Raw genomic sequence first — 22,685 nt, forward strand, 5'->3', positions numbered from 1 at the left:
CGGCCTAAGGTCCTGCAGTCCTTTTATTCTAAACGTGATTTCTTTACCTGGGGGGCATCTGACGTGGGTTGACATGCCCACGTCGTCACTGTGCCCGGTCTCCCACCAAACAAATGTCCCCAAGACCCCACAGCCCCCAAACACAGAGGCCCCAGCCTGCACTGTCTCAGCCTCCGGCTCTCATAGAGGCCTTCCTCCTCCCTAATGGGGCCAGACTGCCCAGGCCTGACGGTCCCTGACCACGTCCTCTGAGACAGTGTCCTGGCCCTGGCCAGCAGCATTCCCTGGCTGGCGGCGGCTGTCCCAAGAGAGGGCAAAGTCTGCTCCACTGCCAGAAGGCGCCCAAACGGGAACCTGTCAGGCGAGCCAGAGCCAGAGCCATTGCTGGGTGTGACCTCCGCTCCCAGTGAGGCAGCCACACCCACAGGTCTAACAGAGAGCCCTAGGGGTGTGGACAGGGGCGCTGGAACCCAGAGCTGTGGTCCTGGCAGGCACCTACACCCGTTGCCTTCTGTTTTTCAGTTTTTCTAAAGAACTGTGAAGACACAGACACCGTTTCAAAAGTCAACGAGCACCAAAGACTTAGCATGAAAGCCCAGCGTCCCCTCCTCCACGCTGCCTGGATCCCCAGAGGCCACCGCTCTGGGCTCCTCAGCTTTTCCCAGAAAAAGGCACAGCCTGCTCTCAGTGACCCCCGCCTATGGGCATCCCTACCCGCTCCTTGCCTCTTGGACGAGCACTCCATCACAGCCGGCCCCATCACACGGTGTCTGTGCCGGCACAAGGTGCTAAGCCCCGGGGCAGAGTAAGGCCTTGCCCACCTCTTGTTAATCATGATTTTCTCTCATTCCACCGGCCTGGTTTTCCCCAGTTAAATTTTCCCTGAGTGTTCCGGTGTCTCTGCCATGTGCTTCTTGAGAATATATTCTATACGCTTGGCAGGCCAGCTCTGTGTTTTTCCCAGACACCCCCATCCTTCCTCTCCAGAGGGCCTGGTGCTCTGGGCCTCACCCTGGGCGGATCCCAGGACCTCCTCTGCCGCTTCTGGGGCTGGAGGCTTGGCCCCCAGTCCCCTCTCACCCGCTCCGGGCCCTCACTGTGCTGAAGCACATCCCCAGGCACTGAACCCGGAAGCCACACGGGAGGCATCTTTTGGACGCCTGAAAATGTCTTGTTTCTTCCTCTCCCCTGACTGGTGGCGAGGAGACAAGTGTTCCCACTGTAGATGCTTTTCTCCCAGAGTCGGGAAGGGCCCTTCTCTCATCTTCAGAGTTGCTGGGGAAGGGCCCCAATGCCCCGATCTCTTCCTCGTATCATGACCGGTGTGTGGTTCTCCCTGGCTCCACTGAGGGTCTGGGGCACCTGCTGGAGGCTGGAAGCTCTGGCTGTCGTGCTGATGTGCCTCTGTAGGGTCCACATTCGTTCACTGAGCCAGGCACTGGGTGGAAACCCCCATGCGGTCACTCTTGTCTTCAGGGCTGTACGGATTTTCATATTATTTCTTCCATTTTGTTTTCTGTTTTTGGAATACCCACTAATGAGTATTAAGCTCTGGCATTTTCTCCTAATTCCTTACCTTCCCTCCCCTACTTTGTTCTCTGTGTGAGGTTTTCTCTACTTGATCTTTTTTTTTTTTTTTTTTTTTTTTTTTTTGAGACAGAGTCTGGCTCTGTTGCCCGGGCTGGAGTGCAGTGGCCGGATCTCAGCTCACTGCAAGCTCCGCCTCCCGGGTTTACACCATTCTCCTGCCTCAGCCTCCCGAGTAGGGGAGGACCACAGGTGCTGCCACCATGCCCGGCTAAATTTTTTTTTTTGTATTTTTAGTAGAGACGGGGTTTCACCGTGTTCGCCAGGATGGTCTTGATCTCCTGACCTAGTGATCCGCCCGTCTCGGCCTCCCAAAGTGCTGGGATTACAGGCTTGAGCCACCGCGCCCGGCCTTGATCTTCTTATCTGCCCCATGGTCTTGTCATTTTCATTATCGTCAAAGAGCCCTCTGCTCTTCATTCCTGGCATCCTGCTCTTGTTTTATGGGTGTAACATCTTCTATTATCTTAGAGAGGAAGGATTACGTTTTCTTTGGAGGGAGTTTCTTTCTTTCTGTCACGGGCTGCTGGAGCTGTGCCCCCACCCCACACTTCCTCCCGTCTCCGCCTCTGCTGGCCTCTGTCTCTCAGGCACAGGGCTTTCCTCAAACATCTGCTGCTGGTGGTTGATTTGCTTCTGCTTCTATTGAGGAGAGAGGCCTTATGCTGGTGGGAGGCCCAGGTGCACACGCCCTGAGCACAGGTGTCTCACTGGGAGGGCCCTCTGGGACCCCCAGCCCCACACCAGGTCCGTATCCTGAAGTCTCTCCTGAATGACGGCTGGTTTCTGCAGTGGTCTCTCTCCATCTCCTCACTGAGATGCTGGTCTGCTCCTGGTGCCTGGAGCCAGTGAAGGGGAGGGGCTGAGAGCTCAGACTCCTTTCAGCAGCTGGCCATGCTGTCCGGGCCACAGTGCCACAGAGGTCGGTCAGATTCCCTGCAGCAGCCTCGTGGGCCAGTGGCAGACCTGCTCCCCAGTAAAGGCAGCCCTGACTTGCTGAGTGGGGGCTGCCAGGAAAGCTCCTTCAAGCATGCACAGGGCAGAGGGAGCCGCAGGCTGTCTGTCTGTCTTTCCTGTCTCCCCATGTGTGTGAGCCCTTGCAGGGCAGGGACAGTTTCCTGTTCGTGTCCCCACAAACAGTCGGGCTCAGTTCCGGCACTAAAAAGCAAATGCCTGCCTCGGCACGTGCTCTGCCCTGGTCTCCTTACCTTGATTCTGTGTCTTCCCAGAGAGGCCCTGGTGTTCGGTGCCAAGAACCAACTTGCAAGGGGACTTTGCTCAAAGTGAGCAGAGGCTGGGCCAGGGCAGCCCACAGAGGTTCCAGGCCTGTCTGTGCCACTTTTTGGGCGACTTCCTGCTGCTTCTGCTCAGGGTGGGCTGGAAAGGACCTCCCATGGCTGAGCCCTGGGACCCAGAGCTGTCTCTTTTCCCTTTACCACTGAGTACCCCACCCTGGTATCCCTGACGCATATAGTTACAGGGCACGAGGGACTTGTGCAGGAGGAGGCGTGTAGCAGAGGTGAGTAGGTGGAATCCGTGGTCTCTGGCCAGTCTCAGGGGCCCCTGCCCAGCCTGTCCGTTCCTGTCTGCACTTGGCCTTGGCTGATCTGCCGGATCTCAGACCCAGCCTTGGTCGGGTGGGCCACTCTGCAGTCCCGCCCTCCTGCCCCCTCATTCTTCCGGAGAGATGGGCTTCTAGTGACTCTAGTGGGTGCCAGCCCCATCCCTCCTACATCCCCACAGCAGTACAGTGTCCCAGCTGAGGCCTGGGGCTCTGAGCACAGCTGCTTTCATGGCCACCAGGACCTAATTGCCCAAGTTTGCTGCCCCTCCAGTTAGGACGCTGCACGGGCCTCCAGCTTCATGTGGTCCCACCCTCGGGCATTTCTGTCCCTCCTACCCTGGCCTCTAGGTCTGGCTAACCCCACTCGGCCCAATGTGGCGTGGCCTCTCTAGCACCTGTCCATCCAACCTCAGTGCATGCAAACTCAAGCCACAATGATGCCCTTGTACTCCGGTAATTCTGCCCAGCCAAACTTGACTCAGTCACATAATCTGGGGGGAGGACTTGGTTTTGTAAATCATGCAGCACACATCAGCCAGCTCCGTTTGCAAGGTGGCCAGAGGTTCAGCTCTGCGGCCTGCACTGGGGCAGTTTTGCCCCCCAGGGCACATTTGGCAACGTCTGGAGACACTGCTGGTAGTCAGGAGTCCTGGCTACTGGTTGGCAAGGCTGCTGGAGAGACCTGTTATCTGGATCAAGGCCCCTAGGGCTGCGGTGGGGAAACCCTGGGCAGCTAAGCAGAGAGCCACCCTGCATGGTGGGGGCAGGGAAGTGCATTTGGCCCTCCCACCTGGACGTAGCCAGCTCAGCCCAAAGCGCATTCCAGTCACTCTCCAGCTCCGGCTCTGAATGAGACGTCCCATAAACCCAGGCACTGTCCCTGGCTCTGTTGCCACTCACGGGGTTCCCCCAAAGGGTGGGAATCACAGCCTGCCTCTGACAGGTGCCTACGCGGGGGATAGGTCCCCTGCCACCCAACCAGGTGCAGAGGGAACGTGGCCTGCCTGGGTGGGACTGCTGGCCAGGCCCTGTCCTGACCTGGATGGCTGTCCCCAAACGGGGACGGGGGGGCAGTGGGGCTTCTGGCCTCGGCCAGGGAGTCACTAGAAATAAGGACACTGCTCCAGACAGACGGTCCCCTGCGCTAAGGACAGGAGCAGCCCAGATCCATCCGGAAACCAAAACTAAAATTCAGACCCAAACTCACGGGGAGCGCCTGCACCTGGATCACAACGTGAACACAGATGGCCATCCTCAGGATGGGGACCCGCGCTCCACATGTGAGCTGTGGGGACCCTGGCACGCCGCTTCTCACTGCTTCACTTCTGTGCCTCGGTTTCCTCACGTGTAGGTGGAAAGTGCTTCCCACATAGGGTGGTCCTATGGGTGAGAGACGGCCCCTGGAGAGCCAGTGCCCTCAGGGAGGCACCCCCAGCAAGGGTTTCTCCCCAGTGTCCAGGTTGGGGGAGTGGGGAGGGCCCATCCCACCCTCCAGGTGACTTTGGTACAGGTGACTTACTTCTTCCAGGAAGCCCCCAAGACACCTCCCTTCCAGCAGGACTGGGTGGGTGGGGAGTGCCCACCTTCAGCCCACAGCTCCTGCTCTGGACAGTACCTTTCACCCTGTTCCCCTCTGCTGGCCGTGGGCATCGCATAGCAGGGACCACATCTGCCTGGCACACTTGTGGGTCAACATCTTCTAACTCCTCAACACTCCTACTAGTCCCATTTTACAGATAAGGAGACTGAGGACCCAAGAGCTGTTAAATTCACAAAGAGCCAGGATGTGATGGGCACACCTGGGAACTATGCCATGGAGATGTCAGGGCCTGCAGCCATGCACAGCACCTGGACCCTGTTGCTGGTCCAAGCCAGGCCCACATGCACCCCCTAGGCCCCCATGTTAGGTGGTACACACACTGTTCCCCTCAAGGACACAGAGAAGATTCAGGCCTCAATTCAGGTCAGATGCAGAGGCCACCAAGACCTGCCATCACTGCCACTCCCTCGGTCCCCCCACCTACTCAAATCTCAAAAGGGAGCCTGTTCCCATTTCACAGACGCAGAGAGAGGCTGAGCAGGCAAGACAAGCCGCCACGGCTCCCTGGTAGGTGGGACGCCCCCCTCCCCCTCCCTGCCTCCCTTCTCAGGGGAGACAAAGCAGGTCCCTCCCTGCCACCGCCCACCAAGTCCACGGGGTGGGGGAGGGGCGTGTGGTTTGGGTTTGTCTGGGGTGTTGGGTTCTTCCTTCTTGGAGCTTTTCTGAACTTTTGGGACCAAAGCAGGTTTGGGCGTCAGATTCCCCAAAGAGCTCCCGGGAGGGTCGTTCTGTTCTGCCCCCCACCCCATGCTCTTTCAAACTCTCTGGGGCTTCCAGCGTCCTCCGCGCTCAAATCGGAACCCAGGTTCCGGTTGCATGCAAGTTTTCCTTTAGGAAGAGGAAGCGGCCACTGGGGGTCGAGAGCGGGCAGCGAGCGAGCGTGCAGGGGCAAGCAGGGGGCTGCCTGGGGGCGGCTTAGCCCGCGAACCCCGCCCCTCCCGCCCCGGCGGAGGCACAGGAGGGTCGCGAAGTTGTTGCGGCTCCCGGGGCGGGGCTTGCGGGAAAAGCGAGGGGAGGAGAGGCGCCCCCGGGTTCCCGGCGCCTCCCCCGGGCTTACCCCCCTCCCCCGGCTCCCCCGAGCCCCGGCTCACCTGTCTCCCGGCTCACCTGTCCCCCAGGCTCTCACCTGCGCCGCAGGGCGGAGGGACGGAGGGGCGGCGCGCGGACGGTGCAGCTTCCAGCGCCGGATCCCCTCCTATCCTGCAGCCGCCTCGCTCCTGCGGCCGCGCGGTCCGGCCCGGGGCGCCTCCTGCACTTCCTGCGCTGTCTGGCGGGAGGGCGGCGGCTGCGGCCCCGCAGGTGGGCGCTGGGCGGGCGGGGCGGCTCCGGGTCCGAGGGCTCGGCCGGGGAGGGTCGGGGAGGGGGCGGGGCGCGTCCCGGGCACCTGTGGCGGCGCCGCCTGCGTCACAGATCACAGCCCCACCTGGGCCGGCTGGAGCCCACGTGATCGCCCGGACTGGATCGCGCTTCTCGATTCCCTCCGAGCCGCCGCCGCCCGGTGCCTGCGCCTTCCCTCCCCGCGCCCACGCCCCCTCGAGGCCGGCCCGGGCGTCGCCTGCCAGACGTGGGGCCGGAGCGGCTCGGCTCGCTCCTGCGTCACTGTCCTTCCAGGCCCCGCTCCACCGCCTCCTCCAGGAAGCCTTCGGGGAAGGAGACCAGCCTTGCGGGGACCGATGTTGGCTGTAGAAAGGCCCGGCCCTGGCCTTCTGGATTCTTGGAAGCCAAGCGGCCAAAGACAGCCAAGAGGGCGCAAAGCACTCTGGCCACCTTCTTGGTGTGGTTGAGTGGCGGTCATCCCCATTTCACAGAGAAGGACCGAGTCCTGGAAAGGAAGGCTCTCGCCAGCGTGCACACGGCTGAGCCTGGACTCCGAGGCTGGCCTTTCCTTGCTCCGCCTGCTGGGAACGAGTGTGAAGGTGAGGGAGGGCCCCCCAGCTGGGGGTTCAGGAATCAGGCTCCCTGGTGCTGTGGGAGGGGCTGGGGGCTGAGCCAAGCCTCCCAAGCTTGGGCCTGGCCATTCAGGAATGTGACCTGAGGTCCCAGGGCTCAGACCCACTTCTGACCTGCCTTCCTCATCCCCTTTTCAGGAAAGGCCTGTTGCCAAAGGCTTCCGTGTGAACATCCACACTGGGCTTTGGATCAGCTTCCACTGGCGTCCCCTCACTGACCCCAGGCCTCGGGGCGTGGGCCGGGCACCTGTGTGCCAGCCAGAGGCACTGACCGTCCTCCCTCCCAGGACCTGCCTCCCTGGGCCGGGCAGCCCTGAGATCCCGTTGCGGGGTGAGGAGACACCGCAGGCTCTGGGGCTGTAACTTGGCATCTTCTCAGGTGTCATGGTTAGAGGGACTGCCTGCCCTTCTCCTTCTGCACTGGTCGCCCCAGCCACTAGTCCCCCAGTGTCTGCCCTGCGGCAGGGGCTGCCTGGGTGTCAGGTGCCACCTGGGCAGGGCACAAACTGGCCTCAGGGATGGGTCCCATGGGCCATCCGTCCTCCAGGGGGCGGGATGAGGGAGGAGCTAAGAGCTGACCCCTGTGGGCGGCAGCCTCCACCTGGAGTCGTCTGCGGGGAGGTTCCACTTCCAGGCAGCTCCTGGAAAAGGCAGGTGGCTGCTGCCCTCCAGAGTCCATGATGGGTACTGCACCTACAAGGCCCAGCTTGCCGGAGGGAGCTGGGGTGACCCGGAGCCTTGACCCTTGAGGGGACTGAGGTGCGGTGGGGTCACTGAGGCCCCGTGGGGGGACGGAAGCCTTGCATCAGGCCACTCAGTGGGACCCAGGTTACCGATTCCCACTGAGTGCTTTCCTGTAAAACCCTCTTTCAGAAGCTGCCTCCGAGTTACCCCCAACCCCACACCTTCTGTCCAGGCCCTGCTCGGCCCGTCCAGCCACCTTGGGTCTGGCTCTGTCTCTCCATGTCCTGCTGGCTCCTGAAGGCCACTCAGCATGTGCTTAGGACAGTCCCTTTGCTGGGGATGTCACCTGAGCTGGTGGCAGGACCTCTCTGTGCCTCTGTCACCTCCGCTGTAAATGAGGGCCTGATGATGACCCAGGAGATCGCCCTGGCACGAGGCCCAAGGGAGAGGTTGGAAGGAACCAGCCTGGAGACTTAAGGGGCTGGCAAGGAGAAAGAGACTTCGGGGAGGCCTGCCAGCGGGGTAGGCTGTGGCACTCTCTGCACCTCTGTGGTGGGATCCAGAGCCTGTGGCTCAGCCATGTGTGTTGCCTGCCTGGGGGCCTTCCCCTCTCACATAACCAGCAGGGGAGAAGATGTGGATCCCCCAAGCTTAACAGCCACTGGGCATTGCTACAGGGTGGGCAGCGCTCTGGCCGGGCACCGGTGTGCCAGCCAGAGAGCACACCTCTGTCTGCAGGAGCAGAGCTCCTTCTCTGCGGCTTGAGGTGGCATAAGCTCCTACAGGCCTTGCTTTGAGTTTTCCAAGCTTTTGCTCAGCCACTGGGGCCACAGCACAGACAGCCCGTGGCCTTAGGTGGTGCCTGAGGCCAGCAGCCCCATGGGAGGCCTTTTGGCTTGACCTTCCAGGGTAGGTGCCCAGGGCTGAGGGTGAGCTGAGGCTGCTGGGCAGGTTTGTCCTCCCTGCTGGGCCGAGTGGGCAGTGCTCCTACCTGCTCCTCTCCCTCTCTGGGGCCCTGAGGAGCACACGGGGTGGAGGGAAGGTCATGACAGCCCTTAGTCCTCAGGCTCTCAATGCTGGGCTGCCCTGTTACCCACTGCAGTTCCATGGGTGTCCTGTGCAGCCCATAGGCAGCTGGGAAGGCGCCCCAAGGGTGTGGCTGTGAGTGGGACGGAGGACAGAGATGCGTCTGTGCTGGGTGGGTGGAGGCCCATGGCTGGGGGGCCGGGCTGGTAGGGAAGAAGGTTGGGTTTGAGGAGCAAATGCCCCTCCTCCTTGTACCCTAAAATAGCAGGTGGTCATTACTTCCCATTAAGCACCTACTATGTGCCAGCCTCATGCTGAGGGCCTTGCATGCGTCATCTTAGTGAATTCTTACGGGAACCCCCTCAGATGTCGTTGTTGTCCCCACTTAACTGAGAGGAGAAATGTTTTGCCCCTTGTTACCTGGCTGGTAAGTGACCCAGCCGAAGTAAGAGTCCAGGTCTGTCTGATGCCAAAGCCCAGGATCCCTGGTCATCATTAGGGACCATTTCTGGTTTACAAAGACATAACTATAGTCTTTATATTTTTATATAAAAATATATAAAAGCAACCCCATGTATCTTGCCCAAGTTGAGAATTTAAAACATGTCACGTGTTTTGGCCATGACGAAGTCGTCGGTACCAGACTTATCTGTCACCACAAACAACTCGAACACGGAACAAAAAATATGAGAAACAGCTGTTTCTAACACTGGACAACAGGTGCAGAGACAGAAATTCTTGGAGGAAGAGGCAAATAAGCCTTTGGCCGAGAGAACCTGGTGGCTTCACTGGGCTGCAGGGGACAGAGTTGGGAAACCAAGGAGGCCAAGGACTATGGACAGAGTCCTGGAGAGAAGGCAGCAGTGCAGGGGAGCCCCGAAAGAGTCCTGGAGAGAAGGCAGCAATGCAGTGGAACCCCCAAAATCCCCACAAGGGTCCACTTGAGCCTTTGGCTGAATACTGAACTGTGCATAAGCAGAGTAAGATCCCACGAAGCCAGGGACCAACAGTGACCAGGGAGCTCTGTAAGCAGAATGACACCAGAGTTCACACCAGGCCAGGCGACGCTGGAACACCAGCCACCGGGAGCTAGAGTTCACACCAGGCCAGGGGATGCTGGAATGACGACCACCGGGAGCCAGAATTCACACCAGGCAGGGGATGCTGGAACACCGGCCACCAGGAGCAAGAGTTCAAACCAGGCAGGGGACGCTGGAACGCTGGCCACAGGGAACCAGAGTTCATACCAGGCAGAGAATGCTGGAACGCCAGCCACTGGGAGTCAGAGTTCACACCAGGCCAGGGAATGCTGGAATGCCGGCCACGGGGAGCCAGAGTTCACACGAGGCAGGGGATGCTGGAACGCCGGCCACCGGGAGCCAGAGTTCACACGAGGCAGGGGATGCTGGAACGCTGGCCACCGGGAGCCAGAGTTTGCACGAGGCCAGGGGACGCTGGAACATCAGCCACCAGGAAGGAAGAACCCTCCCTGACTATCCGTCGTTGACCTCAGCTGCTTGGGAGTCTGAGGAGGGAGGATCGCTTGAGCCTGGGGAGGACAAGGCTCCAGTGAGCTATGATCAAGCCACTCTACTCCAGCCTGGGTGACAGACCAAGACTCTGTCTCAAAAAAAGAATGGCTGAAAAATTTCCAAGTGTGATAAAAACCCGTAGATCTGCAGATCCAAGAACCTCAAAGCAATGGAGAGTAAGTACAAAGAAGTCAGAGCAGCATACGTACAAAGCAGACCACGCCACAGTACCTCATAATGAAATGGCTGAAAACCAGGGACAGAGGGAAAAACCCTTGACCACCCAGAATATGCAGTAGATACCAAAGAAGGCCATGTCCTAGGTGAAGGGCTGAGGTAATCCTAGGGTGACAGCTCCTCTAGACATGACCTAATGAAGGTTCAAAACAAGTCCCGAAAGGACCAGGCTGATCCACAAATATGTTAACTGCATCAGCATAACCCTCAACATTTTTTTTTTTTTTTTTGAGACGGAGTCTCGCTCTGTTGCCCAGGCTGGAGTGCAGTGGCCGGATCTCTGCTCACTGCAAGCTCCACCTCCCAGATTTACGCCATTCTCCTGCCTCAGCCTCCCAAGTAGCTGGGACTACAGGTGACCGCCACCTCGCCTGGCTAGTCTTTTGTATTTTTTTAGTAGAGACGGGGTTTCACCGTGTTCGCCAGGATGGTCTCGATCTCCTGACCTCGTGATCCGCCCGTCTCGGCCTCCCAAAGTGCTGGGATTACAGGCTTGAGCCACCGCGCCTGGCCAACCCTCAACATTCTTGAAAAGAAGGCCAATAAAATCCAGAAACTCGAACACTTTGACATTTACAACCTCCAGCACCCAATGCAAAATTACTAGACATGTGAAGAAGCAGGAACAGGAACCTGTGACAGATAATTGGGAAAAAAATCAGTCAATAGAAACAGACCCAGAAATGATATGGATGACAGGATTCACAGAGAAGGCATTTAAAACAACCATCAAAAATACGCCCAAGGATCAGCTGGACACGGTGCTGCATGCCTGTAATCCCAGCACTTTGGAAGGCTGAGATGGTGAGTTGCTTGAGTCCAGGAGTTCAAGACCAGCCTGTGCAACGTGGTGAAACCCCATCTCTACAAAAAATACAAAGAATTAGCCAGGCGAGATACTCGGGAGACTGGGGTGGGAGGATCAATTGAGCCTGGGATTTGGAGGCTGCAGTGAGCTGAACTCGCACCACTGCACTCGAGCCTGGGCAACAGAGCCAGACCCTGTCTCAAAAAAAAAAAAAAAAAAATCTATCTACCTACCTACCTACCTACCTCTTCAAGGATTTATAGGAAACCATGATCATAGTCAAAGGAGAGATGGAAAGTATAATAATGAATCAAATGGAAATTCTAAAGATGAAAATACACAATGTATGAAACAAAAAATCTACTGGATGAGATTAACAGCAGATTAAACTACTCAGTAAACTTGAAGCCAGGATAATACAAGTTACTTGAACTGAAGCATGCAGAGGAAAAACCCGGTGAAAAGGAAGAAACAGAGCCTTGTTGACCTGTGAGACAGCATCAGGCATCAAGCAGTCTAACAATATGTGTAACTGGAGGACCAGAAATGGGGGAGGGGGAAGGGAGAAACTATGTTTAAAGAAATGGCTGGGCTCAGTGGCTCACACCTGTAATCCCAGCACTTTGGGAGACTGAGGTGGATGGATCACTTGAGGCCAGAAGTTCGAGACAAGCCTGGGCAACATGGTGAAACCCTGTCTCTACTAAAAATACAAAAATTAGTTGGGCGTGGTGGTGCATGCCTGTAGTCCCAGCTACTTGGGAGACTGAGGTGGGAGGATTGCTTGAGTCCAGGGAGGTCAAGGCTCCAGTGAGCCGTGGTTGGGCCACTGTACTCCAGCCTGGGTGACAGATCAAAGCTCTGTCTTATTAAAAAAAAAAAAAAAAAAAGAATGGCTGAAAATTTTTCATATATAAAAACTCGTAGGTCCACAGATCCAAGGACCTTAGAATGAAATAGAATAAGTACAAAGATGTCAAAGCAGCATACGTACAAAGCAGACCACACCAAGGTATCTCATAATGAAATGGCTGAAAACCAGTGACAGAGGGAAAAATCACAAGGGAATAAAGACAAAAATAACTGCTGGCTTGTCATCGGAAACACTGAAAGCTGAGAGAACTAGAACAACATCTTTAAAGTGCTGAAAGAAAACAAAACTGTCAACCAAGATGTCCATTTCTCGTGAAAATATCCTTCAAAAATGAAAGGAGAATAAAGACATTTTAAGGCAAATGCTGAGAAAATGCATCACCAGTAGACCTACACTATAAGAAATGTCAAAGGAATTTTTTCAGGCTAAAAGCAAATGATATCAGATATAAATTAAAGTCTGCACAAGGCGTAGAAACCCACTGGAAATGGCAAATATGTCGATAAATTTGAGAGGCGTTTTTTTCTGTGCTTCAAAACATTCCTTTTTTTTTTTTTTTTTTTCTTTGAGATGGAGTCTCACTCTGTCACGCAGACTAGAATGTAGTGGCATGATCTCAGCTCACTGCAACCTCCACCTCCTGGGTTCAAGTGGTCCTCCTGCCTCAGCCTCCCAAGTAGCTGGGACTACAAGCATGCACCATCATGCCTGGCTAATTTTTGTATATTTTTAGTAGAGATGGGGGTTTCACCGTGTTGGCCAGGCTGGTCTTGAACTCTTGACCTTGTGATCTGCCTGCCTTGGCCTCCTAAAGTGCTGGGATTACAGGTGTGAGCCACCACACCCGGCCCAAAACATTTCTTTAAAAGATCAGAGACTAATGTGAAAATAACAACAGTGTATTATCACATTTATATGTAAAAGTGAAATATATTACAGTAAAAGCACAAAAGGCAGGAGGAGAGAATAGAAATATACCAGAGTAAAGTTTGTATATTTTACAGTGAGTATAATATCACTTAAAGATAGATAATGATAAAGGTAAATACTGAAAACTCTAAATCAGACACTAAAAATTAAGGTGAGGAGCGATAGCTAATAAGCCCAGGGAGAAGAGAGAATTGAATCCTAGAAAATACTCATCCAAAAGAAGGCAGGGGAACAGAAACAAAGACGAAAACCAGATCTGACAAACAGAAAACAAATGGCAAGATGGTAGCCTATATCTAACCATATCAATAATTATATTAAAGGTGAATGGATTAAACACACCAATTAAAAGGTAGAGATTGTCAGACTGGATCAAAAGCAAGACCCAATGACATGATGCTTATTAGATAGGGTGATTCAAATATAAAGATACAGATAGGATGAAAGTAAAAGGAAAGTAAAAGATATGCATGCAAATACTAGTCACAAGAAAGCAGGCATGGCTCTGCTAATAGTAGACAATAGCATATTTCAGAATAAGAATATTACCATGGGGAAATATGTAATAATAAAGGATTCAGTTGGTCAAGAAGATAGTCCTAAGTGCCTATGCACATAATAATAGTTTCAAAATACACACAAGAGCAGATGACCACTGACCAGTCTGAAAGGAAACCAGACCCACAGTTATAGTTGAAGGTTTCAACACTTGCTCTCAACAACTGATAGGACACTAGATAGAAAAATCGCCAAGGGTATAAAACACTTGACCAACCCTATCAACCAACTTGACCTAATTGACATTTATAGAGCACTGTATGGACTATATGAACTCCAGAATTCATATTCTTTTCAAGTACACATGAAATATACACCAAGACAGACCACATATTAGGCCATAAAACATGCCTGCATACATTTAAAATGACTGAAATCCCACAGAGTATGTTTTCTGACAATACAATTAAATTAGAAACCAATCACAAAATGATATCTGAAAAATTCTTAAATATTTGGAAATTAATGCACTTTTAAGAAACCTGAAGGTCAAAGAAGGAATTGCAGAAGAAATTAGAAAATATTTGAACTGAATTATAATGAAAATACATAATATGAAAATGTGTGGACTGCCCTTAACGATGACTTTGAATGCTTATTAGAAAAGAAGACATGTTGAAAATTGATCTAAGCTTCCATCTTTAAGTGAAAAAAATTAGTGCAAACTAAAGCCAAAGTAAATTAAAAAATAATAAATCAATGGAAATCAGTACCATAGACAATAATAGAGAAAATCAATAAAATAAAAGGCTATCTTTGAAAAGATCAATAAAATTGATAATACTAGATTACAAAAGAAAGAGATAAGGCTCAAATTACCAATATCAGGAGAGAAAGAGGGCCATGCTACTGATCTTGCAGACATTAAAATGATAAGAAAATATTCTGAGTAAGCTTTTGCCAATAGATTCAATCACTTAGATGAAATGGCCATTTTTTTTTTTTTTTTTGAGACAGAGTCTCGCTCTGTCCCAGGCTGGAGTGCAGTGGCACGATCCTGGCTCACTGCAAGCTCCACCTCCCGGGTTCACGCCATTCTCCTGCCTCAGCCTCCTGAGTAGCTGGGACCACAGGCGCCCACCACCACGCCTAGCTAATTTTTTGTATTTTTAGTAGAGACGGGATTTCACCATGTTAGCCAGGATGGTTTCCATCTCCTGACCTCATGATCCACCCACCTCGGCCTCCCAAAGTGCTGGGACCACAGGCATGAGGCCATGTTCTTTAAAAGACACAAATCATCAAAACTGGCATAAGAACAAATAGAAAATCAAAATAGCACTGTGTCTATTGAAAACATGCAATTTTATATTTTGTTTATTATTACCATTATTATTTTTTGAGACAGGGTCTCACTGTGTCACCCAGGCCAGAGTGCAGTGGTGCAATCATGGCTCAGTGCAGCCTCGACCTCCCAGACTCAAGCAGTCCTCCTACCTCAGCCTCCTGAATAGCTGGGACCACAGGCATGCACCAGACCCAGCTGATTTTTAAATTTGTTGTAGAGATGGGGTTTTGCCTTATTGCCCAGGCTGATCTCTTGAGCTCAAGTGATCTGCCAGCCTCAGCCTCCCACAGTGCTGGGATTACAGACGAGAGCCACTGCACAGGGCCTGTTTTTTATTTTTTTATCCCTAAACTTATGGTAAGAATCCTTAATTAAAAAACAAACAAAAAACCAAAAAAACCTTTACACAAAGAATACTCCAGGCCCTAATGACAACACTGGTGAGTTCAGTTAAACATTCAGTGAAAAGGAAGAAATAATACCAATCTCACATAACCTCTTTCAGAAACATGAGGAAGAAAAAAACATTTCTCAACTCATTTCATGAGGCCAGTATTGTCCTGACACTGATACTAAAAAGTCACAAGAAAATAAAAGTATAGACTAATATTCCTCATGGATATAGGTATGGAATTATTTTATAAAATATTAAATCCAGCTATTATCTAATCAGTAACATCTCATGATCGAGTGAGGCTTATCTTAGGAATGCAAGGTTGGCTTAATATTTGAAAATCAGTCAGTGGCCAGCACTTTGGGAGGCCGAGGTGGGTGGATCACCTAAGGTCAGGGGTTCAAGACCAGCCTACCCAACATGATGAAAACCCATTTCTACTAAAAATACAAAAAATGAGCCAGGCATGGTGGTGGGCACCTGTAATCCCAGCTGCTCAGGAGGCTGAGGCAGGAAAATTACTGGAACCTGGGAGGTGGAGGTTGCAGTGAACCAAGATCGCATCACTGCGCTCCAGCCTGGGTGATAAAAACTCCATCTCAAAAAAAAAAAAAAAAAAAAAAAAAAGAAATTCAGTCAGTGTAATTTGCCACATTAACAGACTGAAGGAGAAAAATCATATAACTTTTCAATAGGTCAAGAGAAAGAATTTGACTCAACCAAATGCTTATTAAAAAAAAAAAATCTAGGCCGGGTGTAGTGGCTCACACCTGTAATCCTAGCACTTTAGGAGGCTGAGGTGGGTGGATCACAAAGTCAGGAGATCGAGACCATCCTGGCTAACACGGTGAAACCCCATCTCTATTAAAAATACAAAAAATAAATTAGCTGGGCGTGGTGGCCGGCACCTGTAGCCCCAGCTACTCGGGAGGCTGAGGCAGGAGAATGGTGTGAACCCAGGAGGCGGAGCTTGCAGTGAGCCGAGATCGCACCACTGTACTCCAGCCTGGGTGACAGAGTGAGACTGTCTCAAATAAATAAATAAAATAAATAAAATAAAAATCTCAGTGATGTAGAAACGGAAGGTCACTTGCTCAGTGTCATAAAGGGTACCTGATAGCTCACAGCAGACCTGATGCTGGAGAATGGATAACTTTCTCTTTGGGATCTTGAGCCTGGCAAGGAAGTCCACTCAGCACTGCCACTCAACACTGGCCTGGCTTGTGCAGTGAGGCAACAAAACGTAAAACAGGATGTAACAGTAACTGTCTTGTTCTCTCTCTCCTCTCTCTGTCTCTGTCACTCTGCAGGTGACCTGAATGGGATTTAGAGAACCCTGAAGTGTCTACAACTGCACATAAAATTGAAGCCCACCCTCCAAGCCTGTTCACTCCCCCGGCCCCCAGCCCACCACCTCCCTTTCTTTCTAGAAGAAACCACAACTCGGAATTTGGTATTTATCCATCTCATACCACATTTTTGTTCCCTTGCTATGGGCATATGTAACCATCAAAGCCTACAGCGCTGCTCTGTGTGTTTTTAAACTCTTTGAATGATATCAAGCAGAAAATCTGTTCAGAAGCTCTGTGCTGGCTCGGAGGGGCTGGAAGTAGGCATACCCCAAAGGCCTGGGGCCAGGCAAGGCTGGGAGCCCACAGCACTGGCCCTCGGCAAAGCCAAGACCCTTTCTGCTCCTTGCTACCCACCCTTCCACCCCGCCCCACGCCCCTAGTCTCGAGGACCCCCTGGGCTTGCTGCTGGTCAGCTTGTGCTTTAGTGGGGGAAGAGCCTCTCCAAGGGTAGGATGACTGGCTGGCCTAGGAGTGTAGGTCTCAGGGTAGGGGAAGCCTGGGTGAGCCTAGGAGTGTAGGCCTGGGGGAGTGGGGAGCCTGGGTGAGAAGTGCTGCTTTAAGCTGCACCAGGGCCTCCAGGAATGGCAGCTCCATGATAGACCCCAGCCTTAAAGTGGGGATGGGCGGGACATACAGTTTTTGACAAATGATGTTAATCGAGGCACAATTTACGTGCAGTAAAATCACCCTTTTAAAATGTACAGTGAGATGAGTTTTAATGAATGTATACCTGTGTAACCACCATCATGATATAGGATGTGTCCGTCGCTCTAGAAGTCTTGCTGTGCCCATCGCAGTAAGTCCCCTGGCCCTGCGCCCCCGGCATGGATCTGTGCCCCATCCCGTAGCTTTGCCTTTTCCAGACATCGGTTGCACAGAACTCTCCAGCCCATGGCTCCCTTCACTGGCACACTGGCTTAAAGATTCAGCCGTGTGGCTTTGAGGCCCGCACCAGCGGCTGTCCCATCATTGCCGAGCAGTCTTCCTTCCAATGGAGGCATCACTGTTTTCAGAGGCGAAGTGGACCAAAGGCCAGACCATGTGCAGGACTAGAGCACACTCAGCAATAAGAAAGTGCCCACCTGAACAGACCCCTCACAGAGAAGATCTGCAGAAGATCTGAAGCAGTGGGGAGACACTCCACATGGCATCGTTAGGCGGCTGCAAATTGAAGCCCCAGTGCGTTGCTAGTACACGCCTGTTAGAACGGCCCGAATCCAGAACACAGGGGATGCCACGTGCTGGTGAGGATGTGGAGCAACAGGAGCCCTCCTTCGTGACTGATGGGAATGCAAAACGGTACAGCCATTCTGGAAGACTTTGGTGTTTTCTTACAAATGTAAACACACTTTCATCGTAGGACACAGAAACCATAGTCCTTTTCACCCAAAGGGGTTGGAAACGTATCCAAACAAAAACCTTTATAGTGGCTTCCGAAACTTGGAAGCTGGCACCATGTCCTTCAGTAGGTGAGTGGTTAAATAAACTGTGGTCCATCCAGACAGTGCAATATCATTCAGCGCTAAAAGACATGAGTGATCAACCCATGAAAAGACATGAAGGAGGCCGGGTGCAGTGGCTCACACCTGTAATCCCAGCACTTTGGGAGGCCGAGGTGGGAGGATCACCTGAGGTCGGGAGTTCGAGACCAGCCTGATCAACATGGTGAAACCCCATCTCTACTAAAAATACAAAAATTAGCCAGGCGGGGTGGAGCGTGCCTGTAATCCCAGCTACCCAGGAGGCTGAGGCAGGAGAATTACTGGAACCCGGGAAGCAGAGGCTGCAGTGAGCCGAGATTACGCCACTGCACTCCAGCCTGGGCCACAGAGAGAGACTCTGTCTCAGAAAAAGAAAAGGAAAAGAAAATACCTGAAAACATCTTAAATGGATATTTCTACGTGAAAGAGGCCAGTCTGAAAAGGCTGCATACACACTGTGTGATTCCAACGACATGACATTCTGGCCAGGGCAACGCTGTGGAGAATAAAAAGGTCGGGTTGCCTGGGTTGCAGGGAGGGAGGGATGAAGAGGCAGAGCCCAGAGGATTTTTGGGGCGGTGAAACCCAGCTGTATGACACTGATGTGGGGAATCCACGCCAGTCCACGTTGGTCAAAACCCATAGAATGTACTCCAAGAATGAACCCTGACGGGGACTGTGGGTGAGGACGTGTGGATGCAGGCTCATCTGCTGAGATGGGGGACGGTGATAATGGGGGAGGCTGTGTATGTGTGGGGGCTGGGAGCACATGGCCATCTCTGCACTTTCTGATTGGTTTTATTGTGAACTAAAACTGCTTTAATAATGAAATTTTATTTAAAAAAACAGCACTCACAGGCTGCAGCAATGAAAAGCACTAACGTCTGCCACAGCTGGCCCCCAAATGGCCAACACTTGATTGGCAACTGACGGCCTCCCTAAGTTTTGTCCCCACTTCAGTTCATATTCCAACTCTTCACAGGCCCCCTCCCTAATCCCGAAGGACACCTGCTTCTGGTCAGCCGCCTCCAGCTCCCCAGGCCAACAGCCTCCATCGGGGCTCACCTGGAGCCTTCCCATCTCCACTCTGAGGCTTCCCAGCCCCTTGCCTGCCTTGGAGGCTCTGCCAGGCAGGCCATGGCGGCCGGCTCTCTTGCTACAGCAAGCTCTGAGTAAGTGGCCTCTGCCTGTTCTCATTTGGGAGGTCTTTGTTCCTTTGCATAGTCCCTGCAGGCACCAGTGGGTGGACGTTTGGGTCCTTTCCGGGTTGGAGCTGTGATGACAAGGCTGCTGTGGGCGCTGGTGCACAGATCTTACATGGATGAGTGCCTGCTATTCACTGCGTCTTAAAGCTGGACCCTGCTCTGTCCTTGCCTCTCTGGCTTCCTGGAGCCTCCGGGTAGCCTGATGGGCTCAGGAATCCAGGACCACATACCCCAACGCGGGACAGAGGAAGAGCCAGCTCCCTCCCTCGGGCTCTTGGGTGGGCCTCAGCGCCTCTTTGGGGTTCGGGTCATGCCTGGGCTCTGCTTGTCATCTCAGAATTTCTTTCTCTTATTCCCTGGAACTGGGGGCGTGAATTCCATCCGGTTTCCCTGTCCTGAATGAGGACCAAGGCTTGTGGGAGACATTGTCCCGCCGTGGAGAGCCCGGACCCCTTCCACCAGCAGGGGTGGCAGCCAGGCTCAGGGCTGGTGGCTGCCTCTATCCCAGAGTCCCCCTTGAGCAACTTATGCTGCGGGACACCTTTCTCTGGGCACCTCTGTCTGTACAAAAGCCACCCTCGTTCTGGCCATTTTACCCTGAATGAGGACACATTTTGATTTTTGGGAGGCTTTTGCTGCCATGAGAATTAAGGTTAATGCTTCTCAAAATAGCTTCTCTGCAAATAACTGACAAGCTCACTTGGCCCAAAATGAATCTGAAGGGGAATTAAAAAGCATCTCTTTTCCCAGAAAACAGATTCCTCATTGACACATTTTTTTTTCTCCTGTTGATTTTTCCCTGTTTCCAAAATGGAGCCTTTTTCCTCCGTCTTTTATGCGAGGAACCGGCCGCAGGAAGACAAAGTCCACTTGTCAGCAATATTCTGTGAGTCTCTGTTCTCTCTCCCTCTGGGGTCGCCCTGACAATAGGGCCATTATCAGATAGCTCCCTTATTCCATAGATTTTTCCTCTCCCCTCCAGGGCTAATGAGGAGAAAGTTTGCCAGGCTGAACAAAGATGGGAAGGGTTTTCACTCGTGGAGGCCCAGCGTGGCCAGCTCCAGGGAAGGGCCATTATGCGGAGGTTGTGTACTGTCATTCGATTGCTGTGAGTGACTTTTGGGATCAGGGCCATCCATCAGTTCTGTGATTCACATAATTTGTCCTCTGAGAGCGGAAACGTGTTTCCCAGAGAGAAGCCTTCCAGGCTGTCTCTGGGCCTCAGGCTCCCGGGGCCAAGCCCACATCTGACTGAGGGGGCTTAAGATCTCACCGCCGCTTCGTGAATCACATCGGGAAGGGAAGGAACCTTGAAATATTGAAAGGCATTGCCCCAGCTAGTCCAGCACTGTGTAAACACTTCACGTGGTGTTGTTAAGAACATAAAAATGCTCAACACCCCAGACTCGGGTCTGGGATCTTGTTCTGAGATCAGCCTCTGCGTGTGCCCGTTTGGCTGCCACCAGCAGCTGCCGTTGAGGACCCCGGCCCGCCCCCCACCCCGCTTCCCTTTACCTACATTAGAGCCTTCTCTGGCCGCTCGGTGGACTTGGGAGGCCCTGGTGATCCCAGAATCCGTGCTGAGTAATGGCCCTCACAGCAAGCCACTGATTCACTCATCCCGTCATTCATTCAAGCAAGCAGCCTTCTCCCAGGCATGGGCCCCAAGCCAGGCTTTGGGGGCCGAGAGATGAATCAGGGAGCCCCCAGGAGTCCTCACAGCCCCAAATCCAGTGCATGTGGTATTTTTGGACTCAGTGGACAGAGGCTAAGGGGTGCCCTGCATGACCTGGGGTCTCAAGGTGCCAGTCTACGGGGAGGCTTAGAATCCCTGAGCACTTCAGCTGTGCTGGAGGAAGCTGAGCTAGTTCCCTGCCTACAGCTGCCTCTCCTTCCACAAATGCGAAGGGATAGATACGGGGGTGTCAGACGGGCAGCCCAGGGCTCTTGGCGTGTGGAAGAGGCGCTGCCGAGCCCCCTCCCGTGTGGTCTGGCGGGTGGGGAGGATCTCTTGCTGGTGGTATTATGGGTCCTGGGAGTTCGGGGCTGCTCCCTGGGGACTGGAGTGGCTGAGGAGGGTGGCATGGAGGGGTGGGGGTAGGGAGCTTCAGGGAGTGGGGAGGGGAGGCTGTAGGCAGGAGGGTCTGTGAGGTCTCAGGCAGGTGAGAGGTTCCCATAGGCACGGCCAAGGCGGTAGCTGTGGTGGTGGCTGATGTGAGCAGGTGTCTGGCATCATAAATGTCAGTTTTATAATCAGCCTGGGCCACTCTCAAACAGGGGCCCTTGGAAGAAGATGCTGCTGGGAGATGGTCGAAGGCCCGCGGTGTTGACTCCGAAGCAAGGCTGTTGACCGCGTGTGGGTAATGACTGCCCACCTTCCCGGAACCCCAGCCAGGCCTGTGTTCCAGACACTCGGGGGTGAGGGAGGGGAGAGGTGTAGGGCACAGCTCCAGAGCCTGGCAGAACGGAGCCCAGGAGGCATTCAGAGGCCCTGGGTGGGAAGCCAGGTTGCCTGGGGCACATCAGTTCACCTCTGTGTCTGCAGGGAGCCAGTGGGGACCTATGTGGGTGAGACTGTTTGGGGCAATCCTGGCTGGGGAGGCTGGACTGGGCCTGGCTGGACATTCCCCTTTGAGGTTTACCCACCCTAGGCTTCTGGGTCGGGGTCAGAGCAGAATCGGGGTGGGGGATGGAGCCTCTCCCGGAGGCAGGAGGGCCCCAGGAAGGAATGCCAGAGAAGCCCCTGAGGAAACTGGGTCTTCTCCAGCCCCAGGGCCTCTGCTTCCCACCCCCCACCCCATGTGGCTGTCCCTTGTCAGGACAGTGTCAGGCTGTGTGAGGTGCTGGTGGACACAGCTTTCAGGGAGGGCTGACATGGGGAGGGCCACCCTTAGGAAGGGGTGGGTTGAGGACCGGCCTAGAACAGAGGTCCCCAGACCCCAGGCCATGGGCCAGGACCAGTTCTTGGCCTGTTAGGACCCGGGCCGCACAGCATGGGGGGAGAAGTGGTTGAGCGAACCCAGCTTCCTCTGTGTTTACAGCCGCTCCCCATCGTCCGCATCATCGTCTGCGCTCCACATCCTGTCAGATCAGCGGCAGCGTGAGATTCTCATGGGAGCGTGAGCCCTATTGTGAACTGTGCGTGAGGGATCTAGGCTGCTCGCTCCTCATGAGAATCTAATGCCTGATGATCGGTCACTGTCTCCCATCACCCTTAGATAGGACCATCTAGCTGCAGGAAAACAAGCTCAGGACTCCCACGGATTCTACACTATGGTGAGTTGTAGAATTATTTCATTATATACTCTAATGTAATAATAATGGGAATACAGTGGACGATATATGTAATGCACTTGAATCAGCCCCAAGCCATCCATCCCCTGGTCTGTGGAAAACCTGTCTGCCATGAAACCAGGTGCTAAAAAGCCTGGGGAATGTTGCCGTGGAAGATCGGTTCCCCCAGCACCTCCAGCAAGGAATGCTGCGTCCCCCGGAGGCCTCGGGGCAAGGCCTGTGGGGTAGGCCCTGGGTCCTGTGCACCTGGAGGCAGGCACAGCTGGGGGACATGCCTGGAGGCTGCTGCATCTATAGGCCATCATGCTTGGCGGAGGGACAC

The 22,685-nt window shown here is 53.6% G+C and overlaps 2 protein-coding genes across 19 annotated transcripts in view; one reads left to right on the forward strand and one right to left on the reverse strand.

Moving 5' to 3' along the window:
- The window catches only part of ARHGEF16 (Rho guanine nucleotide exchange factor 16), a 29,258-nt gene extending 23,001 nt beyond the window's left edge, over positions 1–6,257 (reverse strand). The window contains exon 1 of one of the 3 annotated variants that reach the window (XM_001082733.5): positions 5,878–6,257. The gene's annotated coding sequence lies outside the window, so the exon portion shown is untranslated. Of the gene's footprint in view, positions 1–5,842 lie in introns of all 3 variants that reach the window. The other 2 variants (XM_077978771.1, XM_028840869.2) reach the window with 2 other exon arrangements.
- Positions 1,631–22,685, forward strand: part of LOC106998107 (uncharacterized) — a 29,853-nt gene continuing 8,798 nt past the window's right edge. For 5 of the 16 annotated variants that reach the window (XM_077978836.1, XM_077978847.1, XM_077978870.1 and 2 more), the window contains exons 1-6: positions 6,293–6,667; positions 16,342–16,484; positions 18,847–19,036; positions 19,886–19,955; positions 21,347–21,425; positions 22,111–22,345. In XM_077978836.1, coding sequence (XP_077834962.1) covers positions 19,002–19,036; positions 19,886–19,955; positions 21,347–21,425; positions 22,111–22,250 — 324 coding nt within the window. In that variant the 5' untranslated portion in view covers positions 6,293–6,667; positions 16,342–16,484; positions 18,847–19,001 and the 3' untranslated portion in view covers positions 22,251–22,345. Of the gene's footprint in view, positions 6,668–6,838; positions 7,032–16,341; positions 16,485–18,846; positions 19,037–19,885; positions 19,956–20,051; positions 20,178–21,346; positions 21,430–22,110; positions 22,346–22,685 lie in introns of those variants that run through there. The other 11 variants (XM_077978795.1, XM_077978817.1, XM_077978801.1 and 8 more) reach the window with 8 other exon arrangements.

This window comes from Macaca mulatta, chromosome 1, assembly GCF_049350105.2.
Source record: "Macaca mulatta isolate MMU2019108-1 chromosome 1, T2T-MMU8v2.0, whole genome shotgun sequence".
NCBI classification, from domain to species: domain Eukaryota; kingdom Metazoa; phylum Chordata; class Mammalia; order Primates; family Cercopithecidae; genus Macaca; species Macaca mulatta.